The 21332-nt window shown below is 46.1% G+C and overlaps 1 protein-coding gene across 1 annotated transcript in view; it reads left to right on the forward strand.

Moving 5' to 3' along the window:
- The window catches only part of LOC136708064 (F-actin-uncapping protein LRRC16A-like), a 74860-nt gene that overhangs the window by 15832 nt on the left and 37696 nt on the right, over positions 1 to 21332 (forward strand). The window contains exons 8-15 of the mRNA XM_066682324.1: positions 1245 to 1344; positions 2897 to 2951; positions 11596 to 11768; positions 12725 to 12793; positions 17682 to 17775; positions 18409 to 18507; positions 19093 to 19221; positions 20539 to 20670. Of these exons, the coding sequence (XP_066538421.1) occupies positions 1245 to 1344; positions 2897 to 2951; positions 11596 to 11768; positions 12725 to 12793; positions 17682 to 17775; positions 18409 to 18507; positions 19093 to 19221; positions 20539 to 20670 (851 nt within the window). The remainder of the gene's footprint in view (positions 1 to 1244; positions 1345 to 2896; positions 2952 to 11595; positions 11769 to 12724; positions 12794 to 17681; positions 17776 to 18408; positions 18508 to 19092; positions 19222 to 20538; positions 20671 to 21332) is intronic.

Genomic DNA, 21332 nt, shown 5'->3' on the forward strand with positions numbered 1-21332 from the left:
AGTCCTTCACAGGGCGACACAGAGACACTCACACACTCACACTTTTGAGTCTCCAATCCACCTACCAACGTGTGTTTTTGGACTGTGGGAGGAAACTGGAGCACCTGGAGGAAACCCACGCAGACACAGAGAGAACACACCACACTCCTCACAGACAGTCACCCGGAGGAAACCCACGCAGACACAGAGAGAACACACCACACTCCTCACAGACAGTCACCCGGAGGAAACCCACGCAGACACAGGGAGAACACACCACACTCCTCACAGACAGTCACCCGGAGGAAACCCACGCAGACACAGGGAGAACACACCACACTCCTCACAGACAGTCACCCGGAAGAAACCCACGCAGACACAGGGAGAACACACCACACTCGTCACAGACAGTCACCCGGAAGAAACCCACGCAGACACAGAGAGAACACACCACACTCCTCACAGACAGTCACCCGGAGGAAACCCACGCAGACACAGGGAGAACACACCACACTCCTCACAGACAGTCACCCGGAGGAAACCCACACAGACACAGAGAGAACACACCACACTCCTCACAGACAGTCACCCGGAGGAAACCCACGCAGACACAGGGAGAACACACCACACTCCTCACAGACAGTCACCCGAAGGAAACCCACACAGACACAGAGAGAACACACCAACTCCTCACAGACAGTCACCCGGAGGAAACCCACGCAGACACAGAGAGAACACACCACACTCGTCACAGACAGTCACCCGGAAGAAACCCACGCAGACACAGGGAGAACACACCACACTCCTCACAGACAGTCACCCGGAGGAAACCCATGCAGACACAGGGAGAACACACCACACTCCTCACAGACAGTCACCCGGAGGAAACCCGGGAATCGAACCCACAACCTCCAGGTCCCTGGAGTTGTGTGACTGCGACACTACCTGCTGCGCCACCGTGCCGCCCTATCTTCTCATAGTTAAACCCAAAACAGCATGCCACATCGCCCCCTGTAGTTCCTTCCTGTAATTGCAATCTGTCACAATGCCAGTGTTTGTCGTGACAGTTATAGAGCATGCTGTCCACCTAAGATCAGCTCTGTGGTCAGAATCTGAACGGTTTAAAGTCGTGGTTCTGCAGATGAGGACTGGTCTAAGTGTACACCAGCGGTAACTTTCTAAAACTTCTTCAGTTCCCGTTGTTAAAGAGTGTCTTTTGGTAAGAATTGGTGTCATGTTTTGGGTCATTTCTGTCTTCTCCTCAGGGCTGGACTCGGACATGAGCACTCTGCTGGTGTGGCTGGCCAAGAACCGCTCCATACGCCACCTCTCTTTGGGGAAGAACTTCAACAACATCAAATCAAAGTGAGTGTATGAGTGTGTGTGAGACAGAGAGAGACAGAGACAGACACAGAGAGAGAGAGAGGGACAGAGACAGACACAGCGAGAGAGAGACAGACAGACACAGTGAGAGAGACACAGAGAGACAGAGACAGACAGAGAGAGAGAGATAGACAGACACAGCGAGAGAGACAGACAAAGAGAGAGAGAGAGAGAGACACACAGCGAGAGAGAGAGACAGAGACAGACACAGCGAGAGAGACAGACAGACACAGAGAGAGAGAGAGACAGACACAGAGAGAGAAAGAGAGAGAGACAGACACAGAGAGAGAGAGAGACAGACACAGAGAGAGAGAGAGAGAGAGAGAGACAGACAGACACAGTGAGAGAGACACAGAGAGAGAGAGACAGACACAGAGAGAGAGAGACAGACAGAGAAACAGAGACAGACAGACACAGTGAGAGAGACACAGAGAGACAGAGACAGAGAGAGAGAGAGACAGACAGACACAGTGAGAGAGACACAGAGAGACAGAGACAGACACAGCGAAAGGAGAGACAGAGACAGACACAGCGAGAGAGAGAGAGAGAGAGAGAGACAGACAGACACAGTGAGAGAGACACAGAGAGAGAGAGACAGACACAGAGAGAGAGAGACAGACAGAGAGACAGAGACAGACAGACACAGTGAGAGAGACACAGAGAGACAGAGAGAGAGAGAGACAGACAGACACAGTGAGAGAGACACAGAGAGACAGAGACAGACACAGCGAAAGGAGAGACAGAGACAGACACAGCGAGAGAGAGAGAGAGAGAGAGAGACAGACAGACACAGTGAGAGAGACACAGAGAGAGAGAGACAGACACAGAGAGAGAGAGACAGACAGAGAGACAGAGACAGACAGACACAGTGAGAGAGACACAGAGAGACAGAGAGAGAGAGAGACAGACAGACACAGTGAGAGAGACACAGAGAGACAGAGACAGACACAGCGAAAGGAGAGACAGAGACAGACACAGCGAGAGAGACACAGAGAGAGAGACAGACACAGCGAGAGAGACACAGAGAGAGAGACAGACACAGCGAGAGAGACACAGAGAGAGAGACAGACACAGCGAGAGAGAGATGAGGAAAAAGAAGCTTCAAATGAGAGTTGGTTTGATGTTTACCTTTGAATGTACTCTGACATAAAATATTCATGGCTAAGTCAGATGTGTAAGTGTATGGTTCAGAAAATATTTTTTAGATGGCCTGTGTGTGTGTGTGTGTGTGTGTGTGTGTGTGTGTGTGTGTGTGTGTGTGTGTGTGTGTGTGTGTTTAAAGCTGCCAGAATGCTTTATTCCCTTGACTTGAAACCTCTTTCTTTGCTCTGAAGCTTTGTTGTGAAGTATTTCTTGAACATTGACGTGCTCTGTTTCGTGCCGCGGCTGGACCTTCAGCTGGACGCCCTGCAGCTCTCTGTGCTCTTTCTTTGAGAAGAGGCTTTGATAAAGTGTGATTTCAAACGCCGTGTTGTGTTTTTCTGAAGGGACTCAGAGTTGTTTGTATTGTGTTCTCTCTCTGTTCCTCACACAGGAACCTGGCACCTGTCCTGGACAACTTGGTCCACATGATCCAGGATGAAGAATCGGTGAGCACTGGCTGAGGCTTCTGTAGCACTAACATACAGCAGTTGAACTCTGAACCTCCTTTATCTCTGAGTGTAATGTCACTGTTACGTCACGTTTAAGGAGAAGGAAATGCGTCTGAAGTAAGAGTGATGAAGGGTAAAGCTCCATCTGCTGGGGTTCAGAGCTGTTTGCTCTTCCTCCTTTGTGTTTGTTTTCCTTAAAGCTCCCATCATCAGAACTGATTGGGACAGCTGTAGTGGAGCATTTTAGCTGCAGTGACATATGAGGGAGCTTTAATGAATACAGCTCTGCAGTCTTTCCCACATGCAGTAATCTTCAGGTTACACTCTGTCTCTGCCCAGATAGGGTCTTTCAGCCCGTCAAGGTGTGTGTGTGTGTGTGTGGCTGGCTGGCTCTGTCACCCTGTTGAAAGCTCTTTATCGGAAAGTTCAGGTGGGACGGGGAAACCTCATTTTGTGTGTGTGTGTGTGTGTTTGTGTGTGTGGCTGTGTGTGTGTGGCTGTGTGTGGCTGTGTGTGTGTGGCTGTGTGTGTTTGTGTGTGGCTATGTGTGTGTGTGTGTGTGTGTGTGTGTGTGTGTGTGTGTGTGGCTGTGTGTGTCTGTGTGGCTGTGTGTGTCTGTGTGGCTGTGTGTGTGTGTTTGTGTGTGGCTATGTGTGTTTGTGTGTGGCTGTGTGTGTGTTTTTGTGTGTGGCTGTGTGTGTGTGGCTGTGTGTGTTTGTGTGTGTGTGGCTGTGTGTGTGTGTGTGTCTGTGGCTATGTGTGTGTGTGTGTGTCGCGTGGCTGTGTGTGTTTGTGTGTGTGTGTGTGGATGCGTGTGTGGCTGTGTGTGTGTGTGTGTGTGTGTGTGTGTGTGTGCGCGCGTGTGTAAGACCTGATAATACGACACAAATTATGAGCATTAAATACATAAAAGCAGTTATTCATCCGTGCATAAACACAGTTACAGACTGCCTGCGGTGAATGACATGCATTTGTTTTCTGTTTCAAGAAACTTTCACACGACGTGGAAACAAGCCGAGATTTGAGCGCAGTTGATGAATCAGCTTCACGGTGTGAAATAAAGTGCTGCCTACTAGTGCCTCGTTTACATATAATCTACACGACACATGCCCTAGTTCATACATATGTTTCAGTAATTATGGTCTACAGAGGGTTGTGAGCCAATGGCTGCGCTTGTAGGGGCTACGTAGCTGCTGCTGCATCCACTGAGTTTAGGGAGTGTTTGGGCAGAGTCAGCATTTTTTTTGTGTAATATATAATTGTTTAGTTAGTCATAATCCAAATATGGGCGGCACGGTGGCACAGCAGGTAGGTGTCGCAGTCACACAGCTCCAGGGGCCTGGAGGTTGTGGGTTCGATTCCCGCTCTGGGTGACTGTCTGTGAGGAGTGTGGTGTGTTCTCTCTGTGTCTGCGTGGGTTTCCTCCGGGTGACTGTCTGTGAGGAGTGTGGTGTGTTCTCCCTGTGTCTGTGTGGGTTTCCTCCGGGTGACTGTCTGTGAGGAGTGTGGTGTGTTCTCCCTGTGTCTGCGTGGGTTTCCTCCGGGTGACTGTCTGTGAGGAGTGTGGTGTGTTCTCCCTGTGTCTGCGTGGGTTTCCTCCGGGTGACTGTCTGTGAGGAGTGTGGTGTGTTCTCCCTGTGTCTGCGTGGGTTTCCTCCGGGTGACTGTCTGTGAGGAGTGTGGTGTGTTCTCCCTGTGTCTGCGTGGGTTTCCTCCGGGTGACTGTCTGTGAGGAGTGTGGTGTGTTCTCTCTGTGTCTGCGTGGGTTTCCTCCGGGTGACTGTCTGTGAGGAGTGTGGTGTGTTCTCCCTGTGTCTGTGTGGGTTTCCTCCGGGTGACTGTCTGTGAGGAGTGTGGTGTGTTCTCCCTGTGTCTGCGTGGGTTTCCTCCGGGTGCTCCAGTTTCCTCCCACAGTCCAAAAACACACGTTGGTAGCTGGATTGGCGACTCAACAAAAAGTGCCTGTAGGTGTGAGTGTGTGAGTGAATGTGAGTGTGTGTGTGTTGCCCTCTGAAGGACTGGCGCCCCCTCCAGGGTGTATTCCCGCCTTGCGCCCAATGATTCCAGGTAGGCTCTGGACACACCGCGACCCTAAACTGGATAAGGGTTACAGACAATGAATGAATGAAAATTTTAAATGTTTGAATTAAATTACCATTATACGTTACACAAAATACACTTTAAAGCTTATTGGTACGTAATATATACACAATATGGACAAACATTTGCTGCATTAACAGTCTCTACATGTCTGGGAAGGTTTTAGCGGTGATGTTAGATCATTCCTTTGAAGATGTAAAGGCATGCAGTGAGGGCAGGTACTGGTTAGTTTTGGATCACAAACACCACTCCAACTCATCCCAGTGATATTAGTTGGTCCTCCATCACACTGCAGAGTACAGCCTGAATAATTGTCCTGCAGCACAGACAGTGCAGTCTGAAGCAGAAGGAAACATCATGACACTGAGTGTGTGGGTGCATTCGCCTCTCCTCGTAGCCCTCTTGACTTCTGCTGGGAAACCGTAGGCTACTGCTTAGAGACAGAAACACACACGCAATCTTGTATATGTGAATTGTAGGGACATATTACCTAGACATGTATTAATTTTGTGGAGACATTTCCAGAAGTAAAAAATCTACTTAACCCAACCTTAAAACATGAACTCACTTTAAAACATTTACATTGTGGGAACCAGCTGGTGGCCCCAACATCAAAGACAAGTCCCATACAAAGTGAGTGTGTGTATACAGGTATTGGTCCTCACAATGTGATCTATTTCTGGTACACACACACACACACACACACACACAGAGAAAAGAAACAAAGCTTTGTGTATGTACATAACCCAGTCTATATGTAGTCATCATTTAACCTGACTTGTGAAACCAGTATCGTGATCTGAATCCAATTGTGAGCTCAGTATATGGTTTTACTTCTGTAATTCTCCAATGAAGCCCTTTTCTGTTTCCTCTTTCTCTTCCCTGTCACAATGAGTCTGAATGTCCATCTCAAAAGCTCCTGCTATGAAAGGTTAAATAACATATTCATTCATTCATTCATTATCTGTAACCCTTGTCCAGTTCAGGGTCGCGGTGGGTCCAGAGCCTACCTGGAATCATTGGGCGCAAGGCAGGAGCACACCCTGGAGGGGGCGCCAGTCCTTCACAGGGCAACACACACTCACACATTCACACCTACGGACACTTTTGGAGTCACCGATCCACCTACCAATGTCTGTTTTTGGAACATGGGAAGAAACCCACGCAGACACAGAGAGAACACACCACACTCCTCACAGACAGTCACCCAGAGGAAACCCACGCAGATACAGGGAGAACACACCACACTCCTCACAGACAGTCACCCGGAGGAAACCCACGCAGACACAGAGAGAACACACCACACTCCTCACAGACAGTCACCCGGAGGAAACCCACGCAGATACAGGGAGAACACACCACACTCCTCACAGAGAGTCACCCGGAGGAAACCCACACAGACACAGGGAGAACACACCACACTCCTCACAGACAGTCACCCGGAGGAAACCCACGCAGACACAGGGAGAACACACCACACTCCTCACAGACAGTCACCCGGAAGAAACCCACTCAGACACAGAGAGAACACACCACACTCCTCACAGACAGTCACCCGGAGGAAACCCACTCAGACACAGAGAGTGCACTGTTCTCCACCCTGGTTTTTGTGGGATTCAGCAGCATGGAGACAATCCCACAATGCAATGCAAAGAGTAGTGTACAAACCCATGTAAACAACAGGAAGCCATTTTGGACACAGGGAGGGAGAGAGACAGTGAGGTGGTTGGGGTGGGGGGGGGCTGAAGGAAAGGAGGCGACTGTGAGGAGGGAGAACTTTGAGAAACTGGGCTGGAGTCATCAGTGTCTTCTGTTGGAGCGGTGGAGCTAGACCCTCTTTGAAGAATGGAGGTGGGCGTGAAATAAAATGGAGAAAAGGGATCACGGGGAACAGAAGGAATGGAAAACTTATCAGAAAGGGGAGGGGCCTCAGACTCTGTCCTCTCCTGTGGTTTTGGAAATAAATTGGCGCTGTGTTTTTGTCGTAAAGTCTAGATTTCTGTCGGAGTGTTCTCGTGAGAAAAGAGTGGGTGTTCTGAAAACCCCCCTCCTCTCTTTTTTCTCTTTCTCTCACTCCTCTCACTCTGTCTTTCACTGCTCCTCTGACAAACGCAAACTGATGTCTCTTTCACTCTCTCTCTCTCTCTCTCTCGCTCTTTCTCACTCTTCTCTTTCTCTTGCACTCCTCCCTCTTTCACTCTTTCTCTCTGTTTCTCCATTGCAATCAATCAATCATTCTCTTTCTCTCTCTCTCTGTCTCTGTCTCTCTCACTGTCTCTCTCTTTCTCTCTCTGTCTCTCTCTTTGTCTCTGTCTCTCACTGTCTCTCTCTCTTTCTCTGTCTCTCTCTCACTGTCTTTCTCTCTCTGTCTCTCTCGCTCTTTCTCACTTCTCTCACACTTCTCTTTCTCTTTCACTCTTTCTATCTGTTTCTCCATTGCAATCAATCAATCATTCTCTTTTTCACTGTCTCTGCCTCTCTCTCACTGTCTCTCTCCCTTTCTCTCTCTCTGTGTGTGTGTGTGTGTGTGTGTGTGTGTGTGTGTATACAAAGCCTGAATAGAGTCAGTACCTGGTCAGACTTTATCGGTGACCTGAATAGTTCAGTCAGCACTTGTTCCTTGTGAATCTGTTTCTTTCAGCAGGCAGTTATTAATAGACTGCAGTAACGGGACCGAGGTACTGTCACATTCATAGTCCTCGATCCTCCCTCTCAGCTTTTTCAAACGAGTGAAGAGTGGCGTGAAGACGCTCCTTAAAACCCTTGAATTACTTCGGTTTAAGGAATATTGAGGTGCATTGTGGACACATCACACACACACACACACGTTCAACTGGGCACACACAGTTGTACAATCTCCATCGAGAAGAGCAGACACTCTGGAGCAGCTGCACATGGCCCTTAAGTTACTTCATGCCCAACAGCAAGTGTAGGCTACAGAGGTTTAACCACAGGGTTGTGGAGCACTGTGTAACTGGGTTGTGGGAATCCTGTGCAGAGACTTAGAAGAAGTAGCTGTTATTACATCAAGGGCTTGGGGTGGTAGGAGCCTGTTTTCTAAAGTGTATTGCGTTTAAATGGTAGAGAACCTCAGGGATATTCCCCTCACTCCTGGTGTAATCCTAATGGAGCAGATCCAGGGACGACCTTTCCTTCAGCAGTGCGTCTGAAGGCCGCGTAAATGGAAGTAAGTCCTGGGCTTCTTCACATTCCTGAGCCCAAAGTGCTGTGGCTGGCTGCGGGGGGAGAGTCTGGCTCTGAATCAGACTAATCCCGAGGAGAACTCCAGCGTCTCCTCCCGCTTTAACGGACTTCTCCAAATCTACTACCGGATCCCTGTGGTTTTAATAAGGCTTTCAACAGGCGTGGTTAAGGAGCAGCTTTCTCTCGCTCTCATTCTCTTTCTCTTCCTTTCTCTCTCTTGCTCTCACTCTCTTTTTCTCTATTTTTCTCTTTCTATCTCTGTCTCTCTCTCTCTCTCACTCCCTTACTTTCTTGCACTCTCTTGCTCTCGCTCTCTCTCTCTGTCTCTTGCTCTCGCTCTCTCTCTCACTCTATCTCTTCCTTTCTCGCACTCTTTCTCTTTCTTGCTCTTTCTCTTTCTCACTCTCTCTCTCTATCTGTCCCTTGCTCTCGCTCTCACTTTCTCAGTCTATCTCTTCCTTTCTCGCTCTCTCTCTCTGTCTCTTGCTCTCGCTCTCTCTCTCACTCTATCTCTTCCTTTCTCGCACTCTTTCTCTTTCTTGCTCTTTCTCTTTCTCACTCTCTCTCTCTCTGTCCCTTGCTCTCGCTCTCACTTTCTCTCAGTCTATCTCTTCCTTTCTCGCTCTCTTTCTCTCTCTCTCTATCTGTCTCTTGCTCTCGCTCTCTCACTCTATCTCTTCCTTTCTCTCTCTCTCTCTCTCTCTCTCTCTCTCTCTCTATCTCCCCACTCTTTAACTGATCGACTTCTAAACTCCTCACACTGTGAAGCAGCTGTCAGTGTTTGATATCCAGATCCTTCTTATTTGAAATGGCAGACAAAATAATCCTCTGTGTGTGTGTTTGTGTGTGTGTGTGTGTGTGTGTGTGTGTGTGTGTGTGTTTGTGTGTGAGAGAGAGAGATTTTCAAGGAGCAGTGTGGAGTAATTAAAGGCTAAACAGGAGATGAATGGTACAACTCCTTTAACAGGTGAATGTGTTTCTGCTGGATCTGTTGTGCACCTCCTGCTGTAAATTACATGAGGTCAGAGTGAGGCTTTTATTATGAAGTGTTGAAGTGTTGTGATAAAGACTGAGTGCTGTGAGGATGCTCCTGTGAAATCAGTGTCACGCAGCATTAGAAACAAAGGCTCTTTTCTTTTCAGTATGAACAGAAGTGTGGAAGTGAGTGAAGTGCGTGGACGTGAGTCACGTGTGCCGACTGCTTGAATCACACACACAGGATCCATGTTTACAAGCTGTCACACACTGATCAGCCATAACATTAATAACACGTCCTTGTTTCTATGTGCTCTTTTTACACTTACTTTACAGCTACAGTCTTCAGTCCGCCTTTGGCTCCACCCCCTGAACCCATGTTGTTTAAGTAGGGTATATTATTGGTGGGATATTTCAGTCCATCAGTGGCTCTGAGCGGTTTGAAAACTCCAGCAGCACTGCTGTGTCTGATCCACTCTACACCAGCACAACACACACTAACACACCAGTTCGTGTGACCCAGATCGTATCTGTGTTATAGTGGTTCTGTGGGGTTAAATGGGGCTAACAAAGTATGCAGAGCAACAGAGTGACTACTGTCTGTAATTGTAGAAATACAAAATGCATCTCTATTGTCAGTGGAGCACAGAGAATGGAGAGTGACTGTAGAAACGAGGTGTTAGTAATGTTATGGCTGATCGGTGTATGCTTACAGCTTGTTTTCCTTGGAAACAAACACTCAGACCGTGATGAACAGTGCATGTTAGATACTCGAGGACGTGACACGATAAGAGGAAGCAGTCACGTTACAAAATGAATCACGCAACCCACATGAATCGTGCAAAACCCACATGTTGTGACGGGAGCAGATAGATTCCTGCCAGAGTTTGCGTGAAGTAAACCCCAGAGCACTGATTTCAGGAGAAGCATTTTCAGGACATCATTTCTCTGATCCACTTTTGCCCTCGACTAAAAAGCTCTCTACTGCCTCTATAGGCAGCCATGTCAATCAGACACATTTTAACTGAATCATTTGGGACATTTTATACACTTAATGAATGATCTGTGAGCTGCTTTGTTCAAAATACCACAAGGATCAAACAACACAGCACTTTGCTTACCCTAACTGAACAGCCCTGTCTAGAACGACAGATTTCATCATCTGTGAACCTGATTAAGAGGCACCCAGAAGTGAGGCATAAGGAGCAGAAGCTCAGCTTTTAGCTGTTTTCACTCGGTTCTTTTTCTTCTCCGTTCTTAGTTTCTTAGTTTTTACTCAGTGCTGTTATTTCTCTCCACTTGTTGTGTCTGTTTTGCTTTGTTTAATCTTGTCTTTGTGATTACACAAAGGATGTGATTGGATTGTGACTCGATTTATGTTTTCAGACTTACGCATATAAAAAAAATCTGTGTTTTTTTTTTTTTCATGGTGTGTGAGTAGGTGGGGTCCAGATACACACATTAATGAGCTAATGCAGAAAAAGTGATTTTTGTCTTTGAAATATGTCCCCTTTAACATTTAACAATGGGATGTAACAAGTTGGCTAACTAGCTATGGTTAAGGCAAGCTAGCACTTGCTATTTGTTAGCTGACTAGCTATGGTTAAGGCAAGCTAGGACTTGCTATTTGTTAGCTGACTAGCTATGGTTAAGGCAAGCTAGCACTTGCTATTTGTTAGATAATTAGCTATGGTTAAGGCAAGCTAGGACTTTCTATTTGTTAGCTGACTAGCTATGGTTAAGGCAAGCTAGCACTTGCTATTTGTTAGATAATTAGCTATGGTTAAGGCAAGCTAGGACTTGCTATTTGTTAGCTGACTAGCTATGGTTAAGGCAAGCCAGGACTTGCTATTTGTTAGCTGACTAGCTATGGTTAAGGCAAGCTAGGACTTGCTATTTGTTAGCTGACTAGCTATGGTTAAGGCAAGCTAGCACTTGCTATTTGTTAGATAATTAGCTATGGTTAAGGCAAGCTAGGACTTGCTATTTATTAGCTAATTAGCTTGGCTAGCTGTAGCCTAAGGTGTAAAGCTAGCTAAAAATGCTAACTAGCAGTGTCAAATATGGAAAATGGCATTAATCAACAAAACTAAAATGGCAGTATAAGATGTAAACACAAGGACTGATATATTTCCACCGTTCTCTATTAAAGATTGTCCACACATTTATTTTTTTTTAAAGTCACAGTCCATGTCGGTCATCTTTAATAATTAAGCACTGAAGCTGTCCTTAACTTCATGTGAAAAATGAATGTTGAATGGACCAGTAGAAATCTGTCCAAATGACTGAATATCATTTAATTTAGAAGTTACAGTTTGCAAAAAGCGGTAAGCGTTGTGACCTTCTTCTCTTCCTCCCTCAGCCACTGACGTCTCTCTCTCTGGCGGACTCCAAGCTGAAGGGTGACTTGACCATCGTCCTGAACGCTCTGGGCAGTAACAGCTCGCTGACCCGTGTGGACATCAGTGGAAATGGTATGGGAGATATGGGGGCCAAGATGCTGGCCAAGGCCCTGCAGATCAACAGCAAGCTGAGGTGAGAGAGTGTTTTTAATGTGATGTGGCAGTCTGGCAAAGCTATAAACACAGGCCATTTTAAATATGTTGCTTTTGTGATGTCACAAACCAACACATTCATTTTAGAACCACCTACTGCTGAACTACGGAGGAGTGTTTCAGATGAAGGAGATGCAAATGAAGCAGAGTGAACATATTTACATACATTTGTCTTAAAGGCACAGTCTTGTTCAGAAGTGGGGATTGAAAAATAAACGTTAAAAATAAAGTCTGAATGTTTTTGGAAAAAGAAAAACAATAAACACTACAGGATTATGTTAAGTGTGAGAAAAAACATAAAAAACATAAAAAAGTAAAATATAAACAAATAAAGGTTGTAGGCCCTTTAAATCATAAAGGATTTCAAATCAGAGAAACTAACTCACCAGTGGACGTGAGGTGTTTATTGTGGCCTTTCAGCACCTGATCTGTTTCTCTCTCTCTCTCTCTCTCTCTCTCTTTTTTTTTTCTTTCTCTCTCTCTCTCTCTTTTTGTCTCTTTCTCTCTCTCTCTCTCTCTCTCTGTCTCTCACTCTTTCTCTGTCTCTCTCTTTCTTTCTCTCTCTCTCTCTTTTTGTCTCTTTCTCTCTCTCTCTCTCTCTCTCTCTCTCTCTCTCTGTCTCTCACTCTTTCTCTGTCTCTCTCTTTCTTTCTCTCTCTCTGTCTCTTTCTCTCGTTCTCTCTGTCTCTCTCTTTCTTTCTCTCTCTCTCTGTCTCTTTCTCTTTGTCTTTTTTCTTTCTTTCATTGTTTTTCTCTCTTTCTCTCTCTCTCTCTCTCTCTCTCTCTCTCTCTCTCTGTGTGTGTGTGTGTGAGAGAGAGAGAGAGAGAGAGAGAGAGAGAGAGAGAGAGAGAGAGAAAGAGAGGCTGACATTATTGATTTGTAATGCCGTTGCTCCATCTGCTCTTTTCCGACTGATTGTCTGTTCACTTCACCAGGACGGTCATCTGGGACAGAAACAATGTGAGCCCCCAAGGTCTTCAGGACGTAGCAGCAGCGCTGGAGAAGTATGTACGACTATTAATGTGTGTATGTGTGTGTGTGTGTGTGTGTGTAATAGTGTGTGCAATAATATCATCCCACAAATTTATATATGACTAAAATGTCATTAGTTTTAATTAAGACTGGCTCAGTGAAGGCTGTAAACACCTGTGTGTGTCTCTGTTCTCAAAACCACCCCCCGTACCATAGTGTTTACCTGGGCTGTCCAACAGAACGTGGTAAAGGTTTGAACTCTCCCAGGTTCATAAATGGAAACTAAACGTTGTTTTATAAAACCGAAGGAAACTAACATATTGAAATACAGTATAACTCCGCCTACTATTCAGTTAAGCCCCGCCTACTAATTCTGACCCAGCTGTCATTGGTTAATCTGTGCTGTTTTCCCATTGATTAACGGTAACTGTTCTTATTAAAGGGTGAAGAATGAAGAAGTGCTCTGTAAAACACAGCTTCTGAAACTGAACGGAGATACGACGAATACCATAGCATTTTAGCATTTATTTCTATGGTGTGGTTTAATATTAATATGAGGCGAAGTTCTTCGTGTAGCTAATACTGATCAAGCCTTAGTTCCATATGAGGGAGGGAGGGAGAGAGGGTGAGAGAGGGTGAGAGAGAGGGAGAGGGAGAGAGAGAGAGAGGGAGAGAGAGACAAAATTATTCAACCTTCTGCTACACCTCTCCTCTGGGATTTAGCTCTTTCATATCTCCATTCCTTTGTACGATGAAGAGAAGAGACTACGTGTGTGTGTGTGTGTGTGTGTGTGTGTGTGTGTGTGTGTGTGTGTGTGTGTGAGCGGTAGAAGCTGTAGTAGTAAGCAGACCTGGGAGTTCTTTCAAAGGAATGTGTGAGGTATTTAATACTGTATCTTGATGTAATCGCACCGTTGACATAGTGTCGTAGAACCATATCTCTCTCCTTGCATCACCTTGATTTGAATCCCATTTGCATAATGACCACCGGGGCCCTGGTATTGGCTGCCTGCTTCCCGCCAAATAGTGCTCCACTGAGACACAATTTGGCAGCTGCTAGCAAGCTCAGCTACTGTGGAAAACGCTGGGGAGGCTAGAAGCTAGAGAACGGAAGGAAGGAGAGGGGGATGGGGGTGTTCAGCTGACAGAAGGCGGGATCGGCTTGTGCTGTCTGTGTGTTTCACTGGAGATTTTAAAGGAATATTTCCAGATGTAAATAATCCCACAAATGTAGTCGACTGACCAGGACATGTTTACTGTGCTTCACTGACATGAGCTTATTACATTTTGCCCTAGAGTTGTGAAGCTAATGTGGCTAATTAGCTGAAGCTTATAGCATCCAGTTAGCATTGTGCTTACATTATAAATCATGTAATAATAACAGTAGCCATTCTCTTTCAGACAAGCTTATCGCAGTAGTCATGAGTTTCAGGGGTTAATCTGTAGCTAATCTGTTTTGACGTTATTCTTAAGTGATGTTGGTCTCTACCCAAACAGAAACACCAGTAGAACCTGCAGTTTTCCTGGTTTAATTTAAAGGAACTGGCTACTCACTCACTTGTGCATTCAATAACATACTCACTCATGTTTAGGAGCTGCACCACAAGGGGCACTGTTTCTCATATACTCAGGTTTGGCAACAGAGAGAACATTGAAATTCCACACAGATGGGACTAGAACTCAAGATCCCAGCGCTGAGAAGTGGACATTAAAGGCTAAGCAGCAGCGATATGAAAGTGTCAAACAAATAAATACAGTGGAGTTTGAGTTCCTAACTTGTGTTTATTGAGAGTCAGAAAACATGTTATTTCTTACTAATTGAAGGAATAAGGTTTAAAAGACCGTTGGTCCCCCCCCCCCCCCCCAGCGGTGTTGGGAAACTCTAATAGGCGTCTTGCCTGTGACGTAGATGGTGGACAACACTCTAGAAGCTGCACTTAATTTAATGCAGAATGAGGAAAAGGTGTGTTGTTTTTGGCTGCAATCATTCAATGTACAGTGGGACATCTGTGAACAAATGGCCCAAAGATCCCAAAATATCCAGAAAATGGACTAAATTTGTCCACTTTAAACGGGCACTTTGGAAAGGACCCTCCGCTCACTCCGTTATCTGTAGCTCATTTCACTGGCGCTTTTCCAACAATATGGGCATGTAAGGACACCAACGAAAGGTGTTCAAGAGCCTCTGTAACATGGAGGTAAACAGGGTGAGGACACTCACTTCGCCTGTTTTAGTTGGTGTTAGTTAACGTTAGCTTGACTCGCTAAACTCGGTGTCTCAGATTATACTCGGCTACGTAGCTGCATTACGGAGGTTTATAGTGTCGGAGGAATTCGAGTTCGACTTCGATCACATTTACAAGAATAACGGTACCTCTACATTTGAGTTTAGCTTATTGCTAGGCTATTGTCATGAATAATGTTGGTTATTTAGCTAGATACTGTCATAACAGTCAGTCATAACGGTGTTTTACCGCGGCGTTGTTCAGCTGTTGTCCACCAGTGACGTCACGGTCACGTTCAAGAATTTCCTTGGCATTGAGCACCACTCCTCTAAGACCACAATCCAATAAAAACATATGTATTTATCAAAAATAAGGTAGTAAACAGACATACACAGTGCTGTGGATATGCACGCACCTTTCTTGGACATTGTACTGAAAGTGATTTACTGGATTATTTGGAGTCCTACTTCTCCAGAGCCACTGGTTTGGCAAATGCCGTCATTTCCTATTGATGTATCTAGCACCCACCAGGAGACCCCTCATTCATCACCTTTCAAGACAGAGGTGGCCCAGCCCCAGTGTTGTCTGGCTTTGGAGATAACTCACCAATATGGGTTTAAAGCCAGGAATGCAGGTCTAACAGCCTATTGTTTGATCTGCTGCGTTGTAGCTGCATGCGCCTTAGTGACCTGACCTTGACCTAAGCAGCTGTTTACTGAAACTGATTGGGAGCCCACAGACAAAGATGGATTTTGATTTTCAGATAGGATAACCTATATTTGCCCCACCACAGGCGTCAGAAAATCCACTCTCACTGTCCGACCCTTAATGGACTGCTAGAATCCCCCGTGTCTGCTCCAAAACAGACCCCCGCTCCTCACTGTTTGCCCATGTAATCATGCATAATTTCCTCTGATTCACCATGACCGGGATCAAGGCTGTTGTGAAAGAAAGCCCCTCCCCCCTCATTTCCATTGAGAGCAGTGCATGCAGAGATAGAGCGTGTGGATCAGCGGACCAGGTGCGGCCCCTCTAGACCACCATTTAACACTTTCAGAGGGAGCTGGAGAGACCTGGTCTCTTCATACCCTCATCTTCATTTGGCGTTGTGACTGACATCAGTGCCTTTAGCCTGAGCTTTACACTAAACTGTGAGATCCCTGCACTAAACAGTGTGGTTTAAATTGTTTGAAGTAACTTTAGACTACAAGCTAAATTTAGCTAACGTTGGTATACACACATGAATGCACATGCTAACCTTTACTAGCCAGTATAATTAAACTTAAAACAGAGAGTGGGAAATCAGTGATTACTCTGGGTGTGTCTGATTATGGATTACATTCATATATTGGTCTGACTTACATTTGTCCAGAAACTTAGCACTAGCTCTGTCCGCCGTACCACTGATCCGATATGCCATTTTATTATAACAAGTGCTGCTGAGTATACTGAAGCAGAGGACTATGGGAAGTGTAAGGCAGCAAAGGATACCTCTGTTACTTACTCAAACAAATGGAGAAGCCTTAGCAATCAGCATTTGGGCATTTCAGACACAACCGGCGCAGTCGAATGGCTGTTGGCCTGTAGTGTTTGTTAGCATTAGCATTAGCTTTGTATTAGCAGAACGCTAATTTGCGTCATGCACTGTGGTGTAAATGGAGGACTTCCATACATAAAGGTATAGGCATTGAGATGTAGAAACAGGGTTCAAACCAATATTTCTCTCTCTATCTCCCATTCTCTCTCTCTCCCCTTCTATTTCTCTCTCTCTCGCTCCCTCTCGCTCTCTTTCCACTTCTCTCTCTGTCTCTCTCTCTCCCCTTCTAATTTTCTCTCTCTCTCTCACTCTCTCTCTCCCTCTCCCCTTCTATTTCTCTCCTTCTCTCCACTTCTCTCTCTGTCTCTCTATCTCCCCTTCTCTCTCTACCTCTCCCCTAATATTACTCTCTCTCGCTCTCTCTCTGTCTCTCTCTCCATCTCTCTATCTCCCCTTCTCTCTCCCTCTCCCCTTCTATTTCTCTCTCTCTCTCTCTCTCTCTCTCTCTCTCTCCCTCTCCCCTTCTATCTCTCTTTCGCTCTCGCTCTCTCTCCTTCTATCTCTTTTTTTTTTTCTCTCTCTCTCTCTCTCTCCACTTCTCTCTCTGTCTCTCTCTCTCCCCTTGTATCTCTGGCTCATGAATATTGATGGTCTGTGGCTGTCTAAGGGTCCATATCACAATTTCTACAGGATCAGTAACCTCAGTAATGATGTCAAGTCTCAATCAGTTACCCCTTTCAGACCCTGATCTGTCATCACTGCCTCTGCAGATGCATCCCCCACCCCACCCCCAGAGCTGGTTTGCTCCATTTCAAGAAGCATTCAGCCTAGCCAACAGCTCCTGTATACTGGTTTTAAATTAGCTGTCCGTGTATAAATCTTTCTTCAATTAAATCAATTAAATAGGCCTTGCTGTTTATATTTAAATTTTGTGAAGGTAATGTATCCTCTTCATAAATCCATGAATCCATGCAAATCCCTTTATAACAGAGAAGCAGAACCACATGAGCGCAGGTGTGTTTTCTTTAGTCATTTGCGCGTTTAGTCAATGGCGCATTACGCCGTAATTGAATGCCTTGGCTGAAAGAAAGGGAGAGTGTCTTCTGACTGTTCAGATATTAAAACCTGTGTGTGTTAACTGTCATTTTCTTTCTTCAGGAACTTCACCATCCGATTCATGCCAATTCCCATCATAGATGCCTCCCAGGCGCTGAAAACCAGTCCAGAGAAAACTGAGGACGCCTTGCTGAGGGTGAGAACACACCTATCTCTGGGTAGACCTGTGCATGGAGATGGATAAAAAAAACCCAAAGTGACGGTTAAAACTCATTTACCGCTTGGATTTATTAAAAAAAAACAATACTTGCCCAACGCATGTGGGCATGGCATCCACCAGCCAACACACACCACACTCCCAGTGTAAGTCAGAAAACATAGGATAAAGATGGGGATTTAGACCCTGGACTGTGTTCATTTGGGTAGAAGGCCATATCTGGTCACATCCTAACCTATCCATATTTACTGTAGCTAGCATAGACGAGGAACAAAAGCTGCCTGTGTAATAACATATGTTTCAGGATACCCTCAGATCCCAGTGGAGTCACCATAGACGTTTGATATATAGGTGTCTAATTAGACCCCAGTAACTCATCCCATAGGGCCTCTGTTGAGCAGATTTCATTTGAGTAATGCTAAAAAGCTAATGCTAATGCTACAGAGCTAATGCTAATGCTACAAAGCTAATGCTAATGCTAATCACTCAGCACACCAGTGACACTGATGGTAGTGTGTGTGCTGTTGGTGTGAGTGTATCAGACTGATTGTGCACATGAGTATCATTCATAAGTTGAGAGAAGAGCCCGCTGAGTGTTGTTTTTCCTTCCAGATGGAGAACTACCTCTTTAGGAACCACGAGACCCGCAAATACGTGCAGGAGCAGGCGTATCGGCTCCAGCAAGGCATCGTCACCACCACCACACAGCAAGTGAGCGCATCTCTGTTTACATTAGCACTCCGACCTGCTGGAGGACCGAGTAACTTCACAGAGAACAAAACAAAAAAAAGGGGGAGGGGCCTCAGAGTGATGGTGTCGATGCTTGGACTGCTGCACCACTCAGGAGCCACTTGTGTGAATGAATGTTCAAGACCTCATTTGCATTTTTTGGGGTCTTACAACATTAGCTATAAACACAGTTAATCAACTGCAGCTAATATCCAGTAGCTTTTCATGAATAATTGTGAAAAACTGATGTAGATTCCCTCCAAATTTGCTAAGGCATGATGAAGCACTTGTTGGGAAACTGGAGATTGTTATAATTACTAATTAATTGTTGGAGGAATAAGCCTCTTGTGAAATTGCTGGAGCTGTGAAGTCAAGATTTCTCTTGCTTTAATAAAAAGTATTCCCTCCCTCTTTCCCTCTTTGAAGTGCAGCTGCACAATTTATGCTGCCTTCTGATCTCTCAGAGGGTGGAAAATGTGATTTCTGAAGTGCTTTCTCCTCGTTCCGAGGCCCAGCTCGGGGAGGAGGGACCCAGCTGAATAGGTAACCATTTCTCTTCCTCTCCAGATGATCGACCGAATATGTGTGAAGGTCCAGGACCACCTCAACTCCCTGAAGAACTCAGAGAAAGACACCATCCTGGAAGACGTCAGAGTAGCGGAGAACCTCATAAAGGACGCCAGGAACTCCAAAACGGTAACAGGGTTCAGAAGGGAATGTTTTATCACTCAGCTCGGATTCTGGGGGCGATGTGGTGGTTCTTCTATCCACTCATCTGTTAATTGCCAGGTTGTGAGGGTGTTATGTGGAAAGCAAAATGACAAAAGACCAGGAGAATGTTTAAATGTTCGATTGGGCGGCACGGTGGTGCAGCAGGGAATGTCGCAGTCACACAGCTCCAGGGGCCTGGAGGTTGTGGGTTCGAGTCCCACTCCGGGTGACTGTCTGTGAGGAGTGTGGTGTGTTCTCCCTGTGTCTGCGTGGGTTTCCTCCGGGTGACTGTCTGTGAGGAGTGTGTTGTGTTCTCTCTGTGTCTGCGTGGGTTTCCTCCGGGTGACTGTCTGTGAGGAGTGTGGTGTGTTCTCCCTGTGTCTGCGTGGGTTTCCTCCGGGTGACTGTCTGTGAGGAGTGTGGTGTGTTCTCCCTGTGTCTGCGTGGGTTTCCTCCGGGTGACTGTCTGTGAGGAGTGTGGTGTGTTCTCTCTGTGTCTGCGTGGGTTTCCTCCGGGTGACTGTCTGTGAGGAGTGTGGTGTGTTCTCCCTGTGTCTGCGTGGGTTTCCTCCGGGTGACTGTCTGTGAGGAGTGTGGTGTGTTCTCCCTGTGTCTGCGTGGGTTTCCTCCGGGTGACTGTCTGTGAGGAGTGTGGTGTGTTCTCTCTGTGTCTGCGTGGGTTTCCTCTGGGTGACTGTCTGTGAGGAGTGTGGTGTGTTCTCTCTGTGTCTGCGTGGGTTTCCGGGAGACTGTCTGTGAGGACTGTGGTGTGTTCTCTCTGTGTCTGCGTGGGTTTCCTCTGGTTGCTCCGGTTTCCTCCCACAGTCCAAAAACACACGTTGGTATGTGACTCAAAAGTGTCCGTAGGTTTGAGTGTGTGTGTTGCCTTGTGAAGGACTGGCGCCCCCTCCAGGGTGTATTCCCGCCTTGCGCCCAATGATTCCAGGTAGGCTCTGGACCCACCGTGACCCTGAACTGGATAAGGGTTACAGATGAATGAATTACTTTAAAACTGTACAAATATTAAATTTAAAGTAGAAACTGCAAACACATGTATTGGTGACTTATTATTTTATAAACGATGTACTGTAGAGCAAATAAACATCATAAAATCATGCCAAAAGCGCCCTCTGCTGGAACAAGATAAGACAATGTGATGTAGAGTTACTACAGCAAACAATTTTTGGCTCTAGTCCTCCTGGGTTCTATCACAGATCCATGAGTTTCTGATCTATCTTAAAATCCTTCTGAAGTCTGTACTTTTAACACGTTTCCATTCACCGCTCTGCTCTCTGTCCCCAGCTTCTGCCGAACCTCTACCACCTGGGAGCAGCGTCCCGAGAGGAACTGAACGGCTCGTCTGCTGGCCCCATTCAGGAGAAACTGGACTCCATGGCTGGAGAAGTGGCTCAGGTCATGGACGAGCAGCTCCAGGTAAGCACGTCTCTTTGATCTCATTACTAATATTGCTGTTTTAGAAGCGGCCAGAATAAAGAAGACCCTTCAGGTAGCAATTTATTTGTCTGTCCACGAAAAAACTCAGTAACCTGTAAAGACATGGAACATCCCTAAATCTGTAGTACGAGTCACCGTGTCCAGTGCCTTGTGTCGTTTAGAGGGGTGTACAGCCCCAAGCACTCGAGGGTGGAGCAGAGAAACCCCTATGTATCTCGTGATGGTGTTCATTGGTTTTTTTTTGTGGCTCATCAAATCAAGTGTAATGACTTCTTTAAGAGAAGATGTCCTTGCTGCAGCAGATAAGCATTTTCACAGAGGTACGGGTTGAGCTCAGGGGCTTAGGGGGGTCTTAGTAATCCTGAAAATATGTGCCTTGACGATAAAAATCCTCAATAATGATTCAAATGAAGTGCACTGGAAACATGGCAGTGTTGTGTGTTCTGAATAAACCTGGACTGAAATTATTGTCTTGATGTAGAGATTTCATTATGGCCTGTTTATTACCATACACATAACGGTTGGGAGGGATGTACAACTGTGTGAATATGTGAACCGGGATTCATTGGCACTGTTACGTTGTCTGTTCACTGTCTGTGAGAAGTGTGGTGTGTTCTCCCTGTGTCTGTGTGGGTTTCCTC

Source organism: Hoplias malabaricus, chromosome 10 (genome assembly GCF_029633855.1).
Source record: "Hoplias malabaricus isolate fHopMal1 chromosome 10, fHopMal1.hap1, whole genome shotgun sequence".
Classification (NCBI taxonomy): Eukaryota; Metazoa; Chordata; class Actinopteri; order Characiformes; family Erythrinidae; genus Hoplias; species Hoplias malabaricus.